General features: G+C 36.8%; 2 protein-coding genes across 3 annotated transcripts; one reads left to right on the top strand and one right to left on the bottom strand.

Annotated features, from left to right (window-relative positions):
• Positions 1–1733: 1733 nt before the first annotated feature.
• On the bottom strand, positions 1734–2710 carry LOC103978093 (uncharacterized). Its single transcript, XM_009394159.3, has 3 exons — positions 2478–2710; positions 2205–2410; positions 1734–2119 (listed from the first exon to the last, which is right to left on the bottom strand). Exons 1-3 carry the CDS (start codon positions 2565–2567, stop codon positions 1861–1863), a joined length of 555 nt encoding a protein of 184 aa, XP_009392434.1. The 5' UTR covers positions 2568–2710; the 3' UTR covers positions 1734–1860.
• Positions 2711–7950: 5240 nt separating this feature from the next.
• On the top strand, positions 7951–16794 carry LOC135634608 (uncharacterized). 2 transcript variants are annotated; one of them, XM_065145025.1, is made up of 11 exons: positions 7951–8196; positions 10540–10676; positions 10858–11004; positions 11150–11281; positions 12882–13210; positions 13320–13430; positions 13632–14122; positions 14260–14425; positions 15782–16021; positions 16099–16233; positions 16371–16794. In XM_065145025.1, the coding sequence occupies exons 2-11, from the start codon at positions 10544–10546 to the stop codon at positions 16497–16499; spliced, it is 2013 nt and encodes a 670-aa protein (XP_065001097.1). In that variant the 5' UTR covers positions 7951–8196; positions 10540–10543; the 3' UTR covers positions 16500–16794. The 2 variants fall into 2 exon arrangements, with proteins under 2 accessions (XP_065001097.1, XP_065001098.1); XM_065145026.1 differs by having other exon boundaries at positions 12900–13210.
• Positions 16795–16927: the final 133 nt, after the last annotated feature.

The following is a 16927-nucleotide window of genomic DNA, read 5'->3' on the forward strand; positions in this document are numbered from 1 at the left end:
ATTTCGGTCCTTATTTTACAGAATCTGTAGGGTTAATTTAAACAGAAGTCTTAGTAGGCATTTAAACTCCAAATCATTCGATCTTTATATCAAAATAAAGATTTTCTTGTCTACTTTCAAATGGAACAGGTTTTGTCTAAATCGGAGTTTATTACAAAATGTTATGACCAAAACATTGCATAGAGGTCAGATCACCGAAAAATTACAGATTCATAACTTTATATCAAAACGAAAGAAGGTCTGGTTCTCAGTTGAAATCTTTCAAATTTTACAGAATAAAAATGAAACCAGAGATTAAGGTTACTGTAGGATTGGGTTAGAACACTTGCCTTCAAATTATTTGAATCTCAAATGTGAGAAAATTGATGAAAAACCTCAAGCTCTTCTTCTTCTTCTTCTTCTTCTTCTTCTCTCAAACTCACGTTGGCTGCAACTCTTCAGGTTTGTTTTCTTTAACCTTTCATCTAATTATTTAGGTTTTGGCTAATACAAAAGTTGCAAGGTGTCATGCATGCATGAAAGGGGCTAGGTGTCATCTTTAGAGCAAAGATAAGTGGCACCCTTAGGATAGCTAGTGACACTTGTCCAATATATATTTTTTTTTTTTACTTAAATCTGAATTTTTCATAAATTATATCAAACTTCTAATATTTACTCTTAGGTCCCTAGCCATAAACTTTTAATATAATATCATTTAATATAAAATAATCATTAAATACTCCTTATTTTTACAAACAAACCTTTTACTAAATTTTCAAAAATGGGGGATGTTACATTAAAAGAAAAGTAAATTACTGCTGATAAATACTAAACACCCCAAATCTTCTTCCACCTCTTCTAGTTTGAAGAAGAAAGGCAAATTCTAAACGAAGGCATGCAATTAGTGGTCCTCTACGAAGAAAATGAACACGCGGAATTATTAACATGATGACAATGTCGACCGTAACCTATTTCTTGTCAGTGCAACCTTGTGATGCTTCTTCTTTAGCACCTTTTATTCACCATGCCAAATTTACTTATTGTTCTGCAGCAAGCTTAAAACAACGACTGTGAATGGATTTGGTAAGAAGAAGGTTTCCACAAGCTCGTCTCTTCTGATTCAGAGCTCATTGTTATTCTTCTTCCATATATGTTGCGTTGAATCCAAATTAGAAGGTCGGAGGCTCAAGAATGAAACTTAGCAAACTTCTAAATGACCCAAAAGGGGTCTCAAGTTGATCTTTAGTGAAGCGATGAAAGAGTGCTACTGGTTGTTTTATTTTTTTCGATAAAAAAAAATTATATTACTTAATTAAGATGTATTTGAGATCCAATACACATTTCAAATATGAATCGGTGTTTGATATTTTTTTTTCGAATCGTATTAGCTTCGATATTTGATACTAATTTAGGTTAGCATTAGCACGAAACATTTGCGAGATACTAATATAATTTTTAAAAATTTAAAATATCTTATGATATTATCTAAAATTATAAGATTATCAAAATAATTTAGTGAGAAATTAATATGATTTTATATTTTCTATAAAGTAAATTTATATATATTTATTTTAAATTTTTTTATATTTATTTATTTATTTATTATATATTTGAGTCATACATTTATTTTATTTAATAAAAATATTTATTCACTTTTAAATTTATCATAAAATATTTAATAAAGTTGTAAAGCTTGGCAAGCATCAATTCTCTTGCTTTTTTACCTGCCCTTCAGCCAATCCTTTTCCATGCTCTGTGCTAATGTGCTTAAGATTCATGGAGTAGATCATACAAGCAAGTTTGAGCAAAGGGAAAAAGAGACACTGCGATGTAGCCTGCAAGAACCAATAGAAACAAGCAATCCAAGTCAATGGAGGAGATCTAGTGGTAGGAGCTCATGCCGACAGAGCCGCCGTACGACGGGATGATGGAGTCGCCGGCCGCCTTGGCGTAGGTCACGTAGTAGAGCTCGGAGAGGATGGCAGTGAAGAAGACGAAGGCAGCGCCCGCGGCGAAGACGCCCTTGCGCACCGTCTCGCACGACAGGTTGCCGTCGAAGAACATGTTCCGGTAGCGGGTGTGGTGCGCGTTCCTCACCGATCCCGCGAGCAAGCACGCCTCCGCTATCACAAACGTTAACCTGCAGCAGTACCAGCAGCAGTCAATCCGAGCTCCTCGGAGATGCGTGCGTACGTGGGGGTGTGTGTGTGTGTGTGTGTGTGTACCAGGAGAGGAGGAAGAAGAGGAGGGCGCAGGCGCGGGGCCCGCCGGGGCCGAGGGAGCGGCCGAAGCAGAAGCACTTGCTGACGACCATGAGGACGGCCTGGCTGAGGAGGAGGAAGAGCAGGGCGCCGACGCCGTAGCCGGTGGCGATGTCGGAGTCGTACACGCAGTAGTTGTAGGTGTTCTCCGAGTCCGTCACCACCTTTGCCTGCGATCCCAAATCAGATTCGAGCAAGATGGACGGGGGGGGGAAGGCGGGCGTGGCTCAGTCTCACCGTGCTGCGGCGCTGCTCGGCGGCGACTGCGAGGGCGAAGGCGATGACGTCGAAGACGAAGACGAGGGCGAGGACCAGCTTGGACGCCATGGTACAGAAGCGAGCAGATAAGGTCTCTGCCTCTGCCTCTCTCTTCTCCTCTTCTTCAAGGTGGCGTCGGTGGGAGGCGAAGGGGTTTGGTTGGTGTGCGGTGAAGGGTAGTGAAGTGGACTGAGCACCGGCGGAAGGGTGAAGGGGTTGCGTAGGATTGATGCTTTTGTTGTTTACGGCCATGCCAAGCAAAGTTGGGTACCAAACTTAACCATCGCTTTCCTAATGTTTTCTTTTTCTTTTATATATATATATATATCACTACAGATCACGTTAACAATTGCGCAGCCCACCAAATGGAACGAATGTATAAATTATCTATCGAATGCTTCTTCTTCTTCTTCTTCTCTCTCTGACTACTTTGATATTATATATATATAAGATATCTAAAAAGAATGCTTATTTCTTTTTATTGTCGTAAGTCAATTGATATCTAAAAAGATCAATCTTTCATGTGATCACATCCTTCGAAGAATAACATAATTTTTTTAATACAATAATACTCGAAAAATAGATAGGTTCACATTAGTTTCATCATGTCGAATTGATAATTTTTTTTCTTAAGATTTATATGAATAAAATCGAGCCTCTCAAATTTATATGAATGTAAGTGGAGTTGGATCTACCCTTGTTATTAGTTGGCCTCGAACCTTAGTCTTTCCTAAACGTGAGATCTCCTTTACTGCTATATCATCCATTCACTTAGAAAATCTAGAAAAAATTGATTCTAAAATTTTTTTGTCTTTCATCGTTTGAGGCATTCGATAGCAGTGCCAAACCGATGAAGCACATTGTAACTTTCTATGCCCAAATATTATTGTGTGATACTTTAGATACCATAATATATTGTACCTTTCCGATCATATTAAGAGGCATAACACGAGAATGATACGTCGGCCTAAAACCACTTACCAACAGTTCTTTTGTCCAACTCATAAGGGAATTCGAGTTTCACTTCCCCGAGAATATGTGCCCGAGGTTATTAATAGCAACACTTTTTTGGAATAAGGTAATAGGAGGAAGAAACATTAGTAGACTTTCTCACTTGGTTCACAAGTGAGATATGAGGCATGCTAGATGCCCACTCGTCACTCATAATATAGATTTTCACAATGGGGCTAAAGCTCTCTTACCTCAATCGTTATTAAAGAAACTATCGATAATTATATCAAAGGTATTTCAAATGGTCAATCAATATATTACCACTGAGGCAATGGTCTTAGACAAGCGTGAGGAGTCATGTAAGAGGTTGAAGTAGGAGTGGTGGACCCGACTTGAGGGGAGACAACTCTTTGGATTGTAAGGCTTATGCTCATTCTACTATTGAAAAGCATCCTAGGACGAAGGATGACCTAGATATAATCTTCGAGGAAAAGATGGAGTATCTTAACCCAAATCATGATGATGCATTAATAGTTTCTGTGTAGATGATCAACGTTTGAGTAAAGAGAGTCATGATTAATATATGTAGCTCTACCGATATTCTCTATTTTGATACTTTCCAAAAACTTTGGTTGTCAATTAACAACCTTCTCCTTATGACTTCTTCACTAATGGGGTTTACTAAGATTCTATCTCGCCTATCGAGATTATGAACCTATACATCACATTTAGAGATGAGGCTTATTTTAAAATAATACTAACTAAATTTATGATGGTGGATATCCCCTCGGGATACAACGTGAGCATATGCCGACCCACACTAAACAGATTGAGGGCGGTAGTATCAACCTACTACATGATGATGAAGTTTCAAATGAGGATTGATATTGGAGAGTTTATAAGCAACCCAAGATACTTGCACCAATGTTACTTCACGATGGTCTCCCTACCGAAAAGGGCCCGACTTAAGGCGCTATCTATGGACCCCTAAGACTTTGCTAAGTTCATCGCACATCCTGAGCTGGTGGAGCTACTGATTGAAGCACCCATTAGATAAGACCTAGTGCATCGAAAAACTGAAGAATGACATAATTAGATTTTACAATAACCTAATGCTAAACTATGAAGGGCTATATCAAATCATCAAAGTCGTTTGAGACGAAACATTTTATCTTAAGACAACAGAAGGTGGTGCTCGCAAGGATATGACAAATAACAAATTTAAAAAGATTCTACCCTTGAAGCATCCTTTAGGGTTAGGTTGGGGTGACTATGCCCTGAATGTCAAGCCTTAGTCTATCATGTTTTTGGTGCTAGTTGTAAAAAAAAATATTTTCAGGGTATAAGTATTGTAAGATGAGGAAAGAAAATTTTATTACTTAAAAGACTATCTATTCGGTTAGGGACTCTATATATAAAATGACATCTTAACTGATCAAGTAGAGATTGATTGGGTAAATAAGCCCAATGATACAACAAGAAAAAGAGGACTAAATCAGGTAAGTAGACTCGACGACTAAGTAAAGACAAATAATTCATAAGACAAGACAAAGATTGCCTCCTTATAAAACCTCGCAACTTGCTCAAAGAGCTCTTTTAATTACCTTGTTAGCTTGACTCATTGAGCCTCTACCTTAACGATAAACACTAGGTCTTCCCTTTTCCTCTTTAGCCCCTTCACCTCCTCATGAAGATCATCGATCATAAGGAATTGTTAATAAATGATGGAGCCGGTATCCCATAGTTAAGAAGGGCTATGATGTAACGGTGATATTATAAATCAAAGATAAAATTATATTTTAAAAAGTACAAAAGTAATTGATATATGAAGATCATATTGGAAAACGCAAAAATGATCATATATGAATACAACCTAAGAAAGTACAAAAATGATCAATGTACGAAGACCACCACAAAACACATGAAATAAACTCTTCACGGTAGGAGACACAAGATAAAATGTGTCTAATGCATATAAATCGAGAAAACTGATCTACATAAGAAGAAACTTATTATAATGGGAGACACAAGACAAAATGAATATGAGGTGCGTGAGTCAGAAAAATCCTACTCACATAAGAAGAAACTTATCATGATATAAGGCACAAGACAAAATGTGCCCGAGATGTGTAAGATAGGAAAACCCAACCCGTGTAATAAGAAACTCGTCACGATGAGTGACATAATACAAAATGTGTCCGAGATGTATATGTTAAGAAAATCTAACTCATGTAATAAGAAACTCATCATGATGAGAGACATAAGATAAAATATGTCGAAGATGGATAAGTAAAAAGACAACGATGTAAGAAGCTGTTGGGAAGAAACATGTTAATGCGGAATAATTCTTTTCCCTCTTTGTGTATCAAAATAGGTTCCTCATCAAAATACCAACTTGATATCAAAATGCTAATATCAATCAGTACAACATAAACAATAGAGCAATAAATCAATCACACAGTGAGACCAAATCTTTTTAACGTGGAAAACCTAATGTGGGAAAAACCACGGGACCGCAGTCCACCTCAAACTTCCACTATCAATAATAATGATAACAGGTTTACAGTAGGTCTTCTCTAGAATAACTAGAGGATCAGAATAACATCAAAATCATAGATCTTGGCTCAAGAATAGCATATCTTCATCACATAGGATGGATCTCCTCAAAAGAGAATTCTAGGTCTCACGGAGTGGATATCGTAAAAAAGTACCTTAGAGAGGGTAAACTGTAGATCAACACCGTTAGGATTGTAGAGTTTACTGCAAGGATTCTCCACATAAAATTTGGGCCGAAACTGACAACGTTTGGCCACCGATCGTCAAGCAGAAAACTGAGAAACCTAATCTTTCTCTCTCTATTTCTCCATCTCTTTTCTCTGCATGCCGCGCAGCACGCTCACTCAATTTTGCCCTTTCTGTCTTGATTTCTTTGATTTGGGCTGATGGTCCAAATTTGTCTAAGCCCACATATGGGTTGGACCCAACAGAAGCAATAGTGCTTTATTTTCTTCGTCACCTTTCTTCAATTAATCCAATATTCTTTTGAATATGTTTAAATATTCTACTAAGTCTCCACTTTTTTTTATTCCTAACATATATAACTTTCGTTTCAAATATAATTTGTTAGTTAGACTTTTAGCCATAATATTTTTTAAACTTATCCCAAATAATCACGTTGATACCACTTTGTTTAGGAGGGAGAGAAGAAAAATTGAAGTCCAAAAGATAAAATTATCAAGATCAACAAATAAATAACATATAAAAAAATCGATGCAAAATTAACATAGTTCAACAAATCTATACCTATATCTATATAGAAATCTAAAATTTTAATATATAATATTAATTATAAGACTCTTGAGTTATTTCACTAAAGTATATCTCTACTTGTATATCTTTCATATAAATCCGAAGAACTTTGTTTTAACTCTCTCTAGAAACCCTAAAGATCACCATAGCATTGAAAGTGCATTACCTCTCCCTCTCATCAAATTTTGAGATTTAAGATATATTTACACTTTAATTTACTAAGAAGTTTCAATTTAATTAGAACTTTATTAACTAATTCGAATATAATTAGAATTCTTAAAAATACTTACCAACCATCAATGCATAACAAAAATGATCAAAGTATCCAATACTTCATAACTAGATAAAATATCATTTTGTGTGTGTATATATATATATATATACCCAAGAAATAAGCATTAATGATCCTGATATATCATAACTAAGTAATATACCTATGATGTATACACTCGAGACAAAAGAATATAAAAAAAGCTTTTCCCATAAGATCATCAAAATCAAATTATCACATTAATATGATGCAGATAATGCACATCAAACCGCCCAATATACAATATAAAGTATGAATACAATCATTTTCTATCCTTGACTAAACTTGCCTAGATCACATATTCCGAAGAATAGAAAGGGTCCCTTCATCTTCCAATCAATTCCATCATGTATGATTGACCATCAAAATTGATCGTATCCATATCCAAATTCTTATTAGTTAAATTTTTATATTTAAAATATAATTAACATTTTAATTATTTTCTTGTTCTGACCACTTGTCTAAAACCATTCAAATATAAGACAGTCGGTATCCTTCTTCCGAGGGATTCAATTCATACTGTTCCGCATGGTCAAACTCGGTCAACAACAAACGGAGTCCAAATAGCACAAGTTGACTAGTCAAACGGGTCAAGATTTCTGGATCCGAGCAGCATTTTAACGTAATGAATCGGCTTAACTTCATCAAAATGGGTTCGATCAGGTCATTGAACCCATGGGCCGGTAGGTCGAATACGGGTCGGATTGGGTTGATGCTACGGCCTCGGGATCCGACCGTTGTTGCCACCGGTTGGGCTAGCGCTGGACCCGAGACAAGAGGCCCGAGAAAGGTCATTACATGCCGCCGATCTGTTCTTGATCACGAGAACACTCATCTCAAAGCAACATCCCTCCCGCATCCCACTATAATGGGGAATGCGGTGCCCCTATTTCTCGGCGGCTCTCTTTCTCTCGTCTCCCCTTTCCCACCACCCGTCGCCGTCCTCGCGCAGCGGCGCCGCCTCCGCCGATCACCGTCGTCTGTCCCCGCGTATTTTCCTTCCCCGCAGACCCGCGGGACTCGTGCGATTGGGCGCCGCGCCCCATCGAGAGTGCCCCCATCGCGTCTTTTCCCCCGAGAAACCTATTTATACTCTTGAAGTGGCACCGCTTCCGACACGTCTCCCGGGTAAGATTTTCCTTCACTCCATCCTCCCTTTTCTTAGTTTCACTTTGATTTTTTCTTCGTGTACTTAAATTTGCCAAGGATTATCCGATCGCTTCTTGTTTGTGGTTTTTGTTCTCCTCCAAATAAGGTTCTTTTTTTTCTGTTGCCTGGTGTTGCATCTTATTGATATTAGAGTTGCTTCATTTGGACATGTGGATTTGGCGTTTTACTCTCTTACAATCTGCTTCAAGTGAAATCAAGTGATGACGTATTTGTGTGAATTCTACCTTCGAAGTGATACGATTTATAGGCTTTGGGGCAATCCTTTTGCTCACAAATTTGTATAAGAATTTTCGAGCACATGCGTGGACGTTGACGATGGGTTCAGATATTGACGATCGATCAATATATGATTAAGAGGTGATGCAACATGCACATGTTGTTAGGCCTTATGATGAAAAATTATGGTGAAAAAAAGAACTTTTGAATTTGCTTTTCTGGCAACTAGGTTAGTTCTAAGCAAGGGTTGGTGTTATGAGATAATGTGTCAAAGGAGATCTGTTTCATGTGGTAAGGATGAATTCGAAGTTGAACTAGTGATTTTAGGACAAAGTTTGATTCGCCATTGCCGTTCCTAGTGAAAGATGTCTTGAGTTTCATTGATCTTGTTCTTTCTGTAGTGGAAGCCAGAAACATTCATTTTGATACGATTTATAAGCTTTGGGACAGTCCTTTTTCTCACAAATCTGTATAAGAATTTTCGAGGACATGTTTGGCCGTTGATGATGGGTTCAGATGTTGGTGACCGGTCAATATGTGATTAAGAGGTGATGCAACATGCACCTGTTGTTAGGCGTTATGATGAAAGATTGTGGTGAAAAATTACGATGCAACATGCACACATTATCTCTAAACTGCTATATTTAGAGTGAAAAACTTTGTCCTAAAACCACTTAGTTATAAGCAAGGGTTGGTATTTGGAGATAATGTGTGAAAGGAGATCTGTTTCATGGCAAGGATGAATTCGAAGTTGAACTAGTGATTTAAGGACAAAGTTTGACTCATCATTGCCATTCCTGGTGAAAGATGTCTTGAGTTTCATTGATCTTGTTTTTTCTGTGGGGGGAAGACAGGAACATTCATTTTGAATCAAGATTAACAGCTGTTTCTCAATTTGAGGACTCAAGATTTAGTTGTCCTTTTCTTTTAGAGCAGTTGGTTATCTTTGGTTATGGAACTTTTTTTTCCCCCTTCTGGAATGCTCATTTCTTTTCTACCTCTTTATATTTCACCTCAGATCCATTGATCCTCTTAATATTTCACCACGGACCATTTATCTACATCACCAAAATAGCTGACTTGACCATTCTTGATGTCAAAGAGAGAGGGGGGAGAGAGAGAGAGCCCCTCGTACTTTGTGGAGCCACTATTTTCAGTCTGGGATCCTTCACCATGAGTGGTAAGGAAAATATTCTCTAAATCATCCTTGACTTAGAGAGTATTTTCTGTTAGGATTTCCAATGATGTGACAAAATTAGCTGGGTTTTTTTGTTATTGCTGATAGGATGGTATCCACATATCAAATCTCAATAGGGCAACAAATATTGCTTATGTCAATAGTAGGTTCATTTAATAATATATATAATCACATTCATCCTCTCATGTATAATAAGGTACTAAATTGGGTTGTCATAATCTCTCCCATTCTCAACGAGGCTTGCACCTATGACTTAACCCAATGGTCACCTCCACATTGTAATTTACCTTCAATCGTATCTATGAGTAACCATTTCTTACTTGAGTTCTTCACTAAACAAGGATTGAGTTTGCTAGAATACCAATTGTCACGACTCGACTCGATGGAAGAATTGGCCCATTAACTCGATGAGCCTGAAAACACATGGCCCATTACTAAGTTAATTAGTATTGATCCATGTATATATACACTCATATTTATCCTCTCACATTCCATTAGGGACTAAATTTGGGTGTCACATAAAATTGCCATTAATATGATGCCCGAACTTATATTATGTACATACGGAAAGATGGTTTCTATGGTTGTACCACAGATATTATGGTCTTGTCATTCTAGTATGTTTTCAATCTATTATTGATGACAACAAACATAATACTGTGTATCAACTTTCGCCAATTGACACTATCTTTAAACTGGTATATTTAGAGTGGAAGTCAAATTACTGTCATCCCACTTACTATACTGAGAGATTTACCTTTAATGAAAATGATGAATGATTTCTTTAGTTTCTGCTGCTTGTTTTGCTCATTCAATATGTTCGTTAACATGCTTATGCCAGTTGGACTTTCCAAACTGAGTCAGGTTTCCAAAAATCTATATTTCAGGGAAATGCCTCGAAAAGTTAATTATGGACTTGACTATGATGATGACTATGATACTTATAATGACTATGATGATTATCAATATGAACATGAAGTAGAAGAAGATGGCTATGACTATGATCATAATGTGAAAGGAGATTGTAAGTGGCATCTCTACTTTTCTTTTTCCCCAGTTGGTGTCTTTTTCCAGAGTGATTTGTTTATCCTTTCTTCATTAGTTATTTTTATTTTTTACCATGATCTTTGCAATAAACAAATAACCATCCTTTCAAAAGTCAATTCCCCTAGTTTTTTGGCTTAACGTCTTTCTGCTTGGAGCAGACATCACATCTCACCCTGATAAAACTGCTAGCGAGCCAGGAATGTGGCAATGCTCAATTTGCTCATATGATAACGATGAGACTTCGTTTTGTTGCGACATTTGTGGAGCTATTCAAGTTTATGCTTCCAATTATGGCAAAGAAAAAGGTATTTTGATGCTTTTCAGCTACAGAGATAATATGTGAATGCAATGTGTATGTTACTGCTATGACTAGGCTTCCACTGTGCCTTATGGAATTTGTGTTATTGTATTGTTATGTTGGAAAGTTGCATAATATAATCTTTTGTACAGTACACAGTGCAAGCAGAGATTCAGGAGCACCCGTGATGGCCATGTCCCATGCACAACTATCTACTTTAACACCCAAAAGCAATATTCTGCCTGATGACTTTCAGAACAAAGAGGCCAGTTTGTATGAGAAAGGTAATCTATAACAATTTTTGTCTTGTATGAAGTTCGCATTACTATGTTTTCTGCTGTAGGTTGCTTAGAGCCTCAGATTAAGTGCATTGTTAACCTAATGTTTGTTCTGGACTTCAATCTTATATTGTTTGTGGCAATAAGCATATGATGATTATTAAATTGTAAATGGCTTTTGCTTTATTGTTTTCATTCTTCTTTTTGCCTGAAGGTATTTGTTGAGAAGCTTGAGAAATCCTGCCAAGAAAAGCACCGAAGCATTATGCATACAGTACATAAATCCTTAATTCAGACTCCTTGGGTTGGTTATATGAATATTGTCTTGTCATTTTGCCTAAAAAGTACTTAGTCCTCCTGTAATTCTAGGCCTGTTATGCCATTTTTTTCCTTCCTAGAGTCTTTTTTTTTTTTTTTTTCATTTCCAGGCACCTGTATTTGGATTTGGCTTCCTCCCTTTATATGTACATTTAGTGGTGATACATAACTGATTTGGTGAAGATTAGCTATGATTATGTAGAAGGTGCTACAAATGAACTAAGTCGTCAAGACTGTTTGATGTTAATATAAAACCATTTTTGGTATTGCAATTGTTTTCTTGTGCTTTAACTATTTGAGAAATTCTCAGCTAAGAAGCATGGATACGTGCTTTTGATGGACGTGTCTCTGATTGACACATGTTGGACACATGGATCGGACACATGTTGGACACATGGATACATGGGTCGGACACTTGCATGCGACATTGCGCTCGCATGGCCCTCATGTGAGGGTCATATACTTAGCAAAATAAAAATGAAGGTCGTCACAAAGAAACACATACCAATTATATCGGGAGATTGTTAAATATTACTTGATGTACTCAATCTTTATTTTGGATACTTAAATTTAGATGATTTTAATTGTTTTAACTTGTATGATGATATTTATTTGTTTACATTGCTGAATTTATAAAATTGAAGTATAAATGCTATATATTAATCAAATATCACACACACACACACACACACACTATATATATATATATATATATATGTATATATATATATATATGTATATATATATATATATATATGTATATATATATATAACAATACACGTATCCTTGCCGTTTTCATGTCCTATTTTTTTTTAAAAATGTCGTGTCACTGTGTCCATGTAATGTTTGTATCCCGTGTCTATGACTGTGCTTCTTAGGTTCTCGGTAAATTCTTGGTATTTTAAAATTATTTCATGTGGAATTAACCTGCATTGTACGTCTAATGATGCTTGACAAACTAGTACGTGATAATTCTTATACTTTTTGAGGCTGATCTCTGCAATTATTTTGATTTTTTAAATTTTAGTTAGATACTGTGGTTCCATTTGACCATACTTTAGGTAATATGGTAAGACTAGTTTTTCCTTGACTGTTCAGTATGGTTTCTTTGGTTACAGATCATGCATATCAATTTAGAATTTTTGATTTGATGTTGCATTAGCAATTTAATCTTGAATTCCTTTTATTGCTGGCTTTAACATATATCAGAAAATAAACCACTTGGTTGTACTTCTATTCCCAACTGTACTAGTGACTTCTGTTGTTCCCTTAATACTATTATTCTAGTTGACATAGTAAAGCCAGCATCCAGCAGGGCGAAATCCAACAAGGGAAAGGAGGTTAAAGTTTTATATCCACCAGATAATAAAATACTTGTGTCATCTGCTAAACTATCAAATACCAGTTGTCTCGATGAAAGCGAGAGTAGTCAGAGCAGTTCTTCCAGGGAAAATGTGGATACATCAACAACATTGAGCAGAAATCTTGCACGGGTGAAGTTGGATAAAAATCCTTTTCATAGCAGCAAAGTTAATTCAGAACCTCAGTACAAACCAGAGGAATGGATGTTGCTGGACAAAGAACAAGGAACTCTGAAGCAGTTAAATCTTGCAATAGTAAGCCAACTATCTCCTACCCGGGTTGCCTAATACTTGTCTCTTTGATTTTTGTGTTCAATGTCCATTCTAAACTCTAAGTTATGAATTTATTGAATACATCTACCAGGTTGGTCATGTGGATTCTGGAAAATCAACATTATCTGGGAGGTTGCTACATCTTTTGGGAAAAGTATCGAAGAAAGAAATGCACAAATATGAGAAAGAGGCTAAAGAAAAGGTACATTTACCATGTAGAGCAATTGTGAAAGGTCTTCTAGATTAGTCAAATATATATTTCATGCCTGCTGGCTTTTTTTTTGTTTAAAAAATTAGCAACAGACAGGTGAAGTGACATTTAACTGGTTAGATGGTAAATTTTTGATACATATTGATGTAATTTACATGGTCAATTAGGTTTTCTAATGCATTATACATGCAGGGTAAAGGTTCATTTGCTTTTGCATGGGCAATGGATGAAAGCTCTGAAGAGAGAGAAAGGGGCATAACTATGACAGTTGCTGTTGCCTATTTTGACTCCAAGAAGTTTCGTGTTGTTTTACTTGACTCTCCTGGCCACAAAGATTTTGTGCCAAATATGATCTCAGGTGCTACACAAGCTGATGCAGCTATTCTTGTTGTTGATGCATCCATTGGCTCCTTTGAGGCAGGTATGGACGGTCATGGTATTGGGCAGACAAAGGAGCATGCTCAACTTGTCAGAAGTTTTGGTGTTGAGCAAATCATTGTCGCTATAAATAAGATGGATGCTGTGGGATACTCAAAGGAAAGATATGATTTTATAAAATCGAAACTTGGTTCATTCCTTCATTCCTGTGGATTTAAGGATTCATCAATCATTTGGATTCCTCTTAGTGTTGTGGAAAACCAAAATTTGGTTACAGCCACTTCTGATGTTCGCTTATCTTCCTGGTAAGAGCAGTTCTTGTTCATTTTGTTGTTTGTTGGGGTTTGTGATGTGCCTTTTTCATTATGTGTATATAAGCTTTTTCTACTATGGGATACACAGATGTTTGGCATTTGCAGTAATTAAAAAATGGACTTTGCAGGTATCATGGTTTATGTCTGTTGGATGCAATAGATTCGTTAGAGACACCTTTAAGGGATCTTTCAAAGCCACTTATTCTTCCTATATGCGATGTCATCAAGACATCAATGGGACAGGTTGCAGCCTGTGGAAAGTTGGAGACTGGAGCTCTTCGAATTGGTTCAAAGGTATTGTTTTAAACTTATTCATCATCAAAATTTATTAAGACTTGCAACCATGCTACTAATATGAAATTCTTAAGTAAAATTAATGGAATGAGAACCATTATTAGAATTTTACTTGTGAAGTGCAGTTTCCCATAGTCTAATAGTTTACTACTCATCATGTCATTTTGTTATAAGAATGGACATAGATGTTTAATGCAAAGACTTCAACTGTCATACTGATTGTACTGCTTTTCAGCTGCTGGTATGTAGGTATAAACAGTATACCGGCTACTGACACAGCTGGCTGCTAGGATAAATTGAGAAGAATAAGGTGAAAAACAAAGGAAACAAGAAAAGAACATGTAGATGAATTTTATTATGTACCTTGCATCTTCAAAACTCCTCTTCTTGTTGAGTCTCTGCCTGCTGATGCATTGCTGCCACTTCTCTTCCTTCTCTTCCAATCTAAAAAAGAGTTCTAAAGGTAATCCAACAAAATCAGGCATTAAGTGGCAGTCTGGATACTCGTCCACTTAGACTAATTTCTTGAGACCAATGTTGGACAAAGTTGGAGAAAGAACATTCCACTTCATCGATGTCACCATCGGTTTGTGTTGGGAAATTGGCGGGAGGCACTGAGGATGAATATCTCTATGCTTACTTTTCATATGTTGTGTTTTCATCTTGTTATGCTGATGTTCGCTCTTGGAGGGGAGCTGATCTGAATATGAAAAAAAAATTACATAGATTAACTTAAGTTGTTACACTAGATAGTAATTAGATTCCTGTATCAGCTGTGGTCTACAGAAGTAGCTATTTCTATTTGCTATTTTAAGCTTTAGGAACCGACAGCTGTACCCCTTTTTTTAAGGGAAAGTTACCATAAGTACTGTGTGCTAAATTGTCACACAGCTTTGTGTTTACATGCTTTTTTAATTCTTTAAGTGTGATATGGATTGTTTGGCTATATCCTAAGTCAAGTTTCCGCAATGCCTTTGTCTACATTGTAGCATGAGATACTTGGATGCTTGAAATTCATGCCAAAAATTGGGTGCCCTTATACCAGAAAATTTGAACCATATTTATCTTGGAACTATAAATATGATGACATATTTGCTTTTTGACTTTGTCAATGTTCTTTTTCATTTGAGTGGCACTGCTTAGGAGAACTTCTAGACTAGGTTTTGTATGTTTTCATTCAAGCAGGCATGTTCTTTTGAGGTTGTTGATTGGATTAAATCTACTTGATGCATCTCACTGTTTATCTGGTCATGGCTGGCATTGCTTGTGCCATCATGATTGTGATATTAATCAAGTATACATTTACTTTTGTATTTAGGAGTAGTCTTTGATGGTAGGGAGCTGGGCTTATTGCAGGTTTTAGTTATGCCACTTGGTGAATTAGCTACGGTACGGTCCATCGAGCGAGACTCGATCAACTGCAATTTGGCAAGAGCTGGTGACCATGTAGCTGTTACCTTACAAGGCATCCAGTCCAGTCATGTTATGCCTGGTGGGGTGCTCTGTCACCCTGATTATGCAGTGCCTGTGGCTACATATTTGGAGCTAAGGATCCTTGTCTTGGACATTACGACGCCAATTCTAACTGGATCCCAGGTTTGGCATGGAAATCTACATTTAATTTGTTAAATGTATAAATTAGCTTCACTTCTTAAGAAAAGGAGAAAATATAGGTTGAATTTCATATACATCATGCAAAAGAGGCTGGAAGAGTGGTGAAGATGGTAGCACTGCTGGACCAGAAGACTGGAAAGGTCTCTAAAACCACACCACGCGTCCTCAAAGCAAAACAAAGTGCTATCATAGAGGTAAAATCATGCTCTGCCTATCTGCCTATCTGTTTTATGTTGTGATTATTGTTGGTTATGAAACATCTTTTAATGTACTACATTTTTCTTTTACATCTGATGACTGAGCTGTTCAAATTAATGTGTACTCTTTTTAGGTCAAATTGAATGGAGCAGTATGTGTGGAGGAGTTCTCGAAATGTCGAGCCCTTGGAAGGGTATTCCTACGGTCTTCAGGAACTACAATCGCTGTTGGTATTGTGACCCGTGTACTCGAGCATGAATAGGATCTCTTCCGGACAAAGCGGACGCCTAGAGATGCCGGCATTAGAAGATTTTGGTAGCCAACCTTCATTTGGTTTGTTAAGTAATTTGTACATTATCGAACAATGTACCACTTGATGAGCTATTTATTTATGTTCGGGAGCAATTTTATTTTTTGTCCATTTATAATCGTTATGAATATTCAATAAATACTAATCCTGCAATTATGACCATTTTGAATGGATATTGATAAGAACTGGTTGTATCTCCCTATCCCCTCAGCAAGTTATCTATCACAGACCATGAGGATTTGAAGAATGTATCCTCTTGTTCTCGCCTTTTCAGATTATAATTTTAAGAGATGATAGATATCAAGGGTATCCTAATTTTACCATGTTATTCTTTTTTGTGATATCACATCTGTGCATCTAGAAATTGAGGTAGATGATGT

This window comes from Musa acuminata, chromosome BXJ3-4 (genome assembly GCF_036884655.1).
Source record: "Musa acuminata AAA Group cultivar baxijiao chromosome BXJ3-4, Cavendish_Baxijiao_AAA, whole genome shotgun sequence".
NCBI classification, from domain to species: domain Eukaryota; kingdom Viridiplantae; phylum Streptophyta; class Magnoliopsida; order Zingiberales; family Musaceae; genus Musa; species Musa acuminata.

Bases quoted from the DNA above. Each gene is read 5' to 3' on its own strand.
- LOC135634608 (XM_065145025.1), top strand. From the start codon at position 10,544: ATGCCTCGAAAAGTTAATTATGGACTTGACTATGATGATGACTATGAT. The intron at 11,282-12,881 runs GTAATCTATAAC...CTATTATTCTAG, and splicing joins GGCCAGTTTGTATGAGAAAG to TTGACATAGTAAAGCCAGCA. The intron at 14,426-15,781 runs GTATTGTTTTAA...GGCTTATTGCAG, and splicing joins CTCTTCGAATTGGTTCAAAG to GTTTTAGTTATGCCACTTGG.
- LOC103978093 (XM_009394159.3), bottom strand. From the start codon at position 2,567: ATGGCGTCCAAGCTGGTCCTCGCCCTCGTCTTCGTCTTCGACGTCATC. The intron at 2,411-2,477 runs GTGAGACTGAGC...TTGGGATCGCAG, and splicing joins CCGAGCAGCGCCGCAGCACG to GCAAAGGTGGTGACGGACTC. The intron at 2,120-2,204 runs GTACACACACAC...GTACTGCTGCAG, and splicing joins CTCTTCTTCCTCCTCTCCTG to GTTAACGTTTGTGATAGCGG.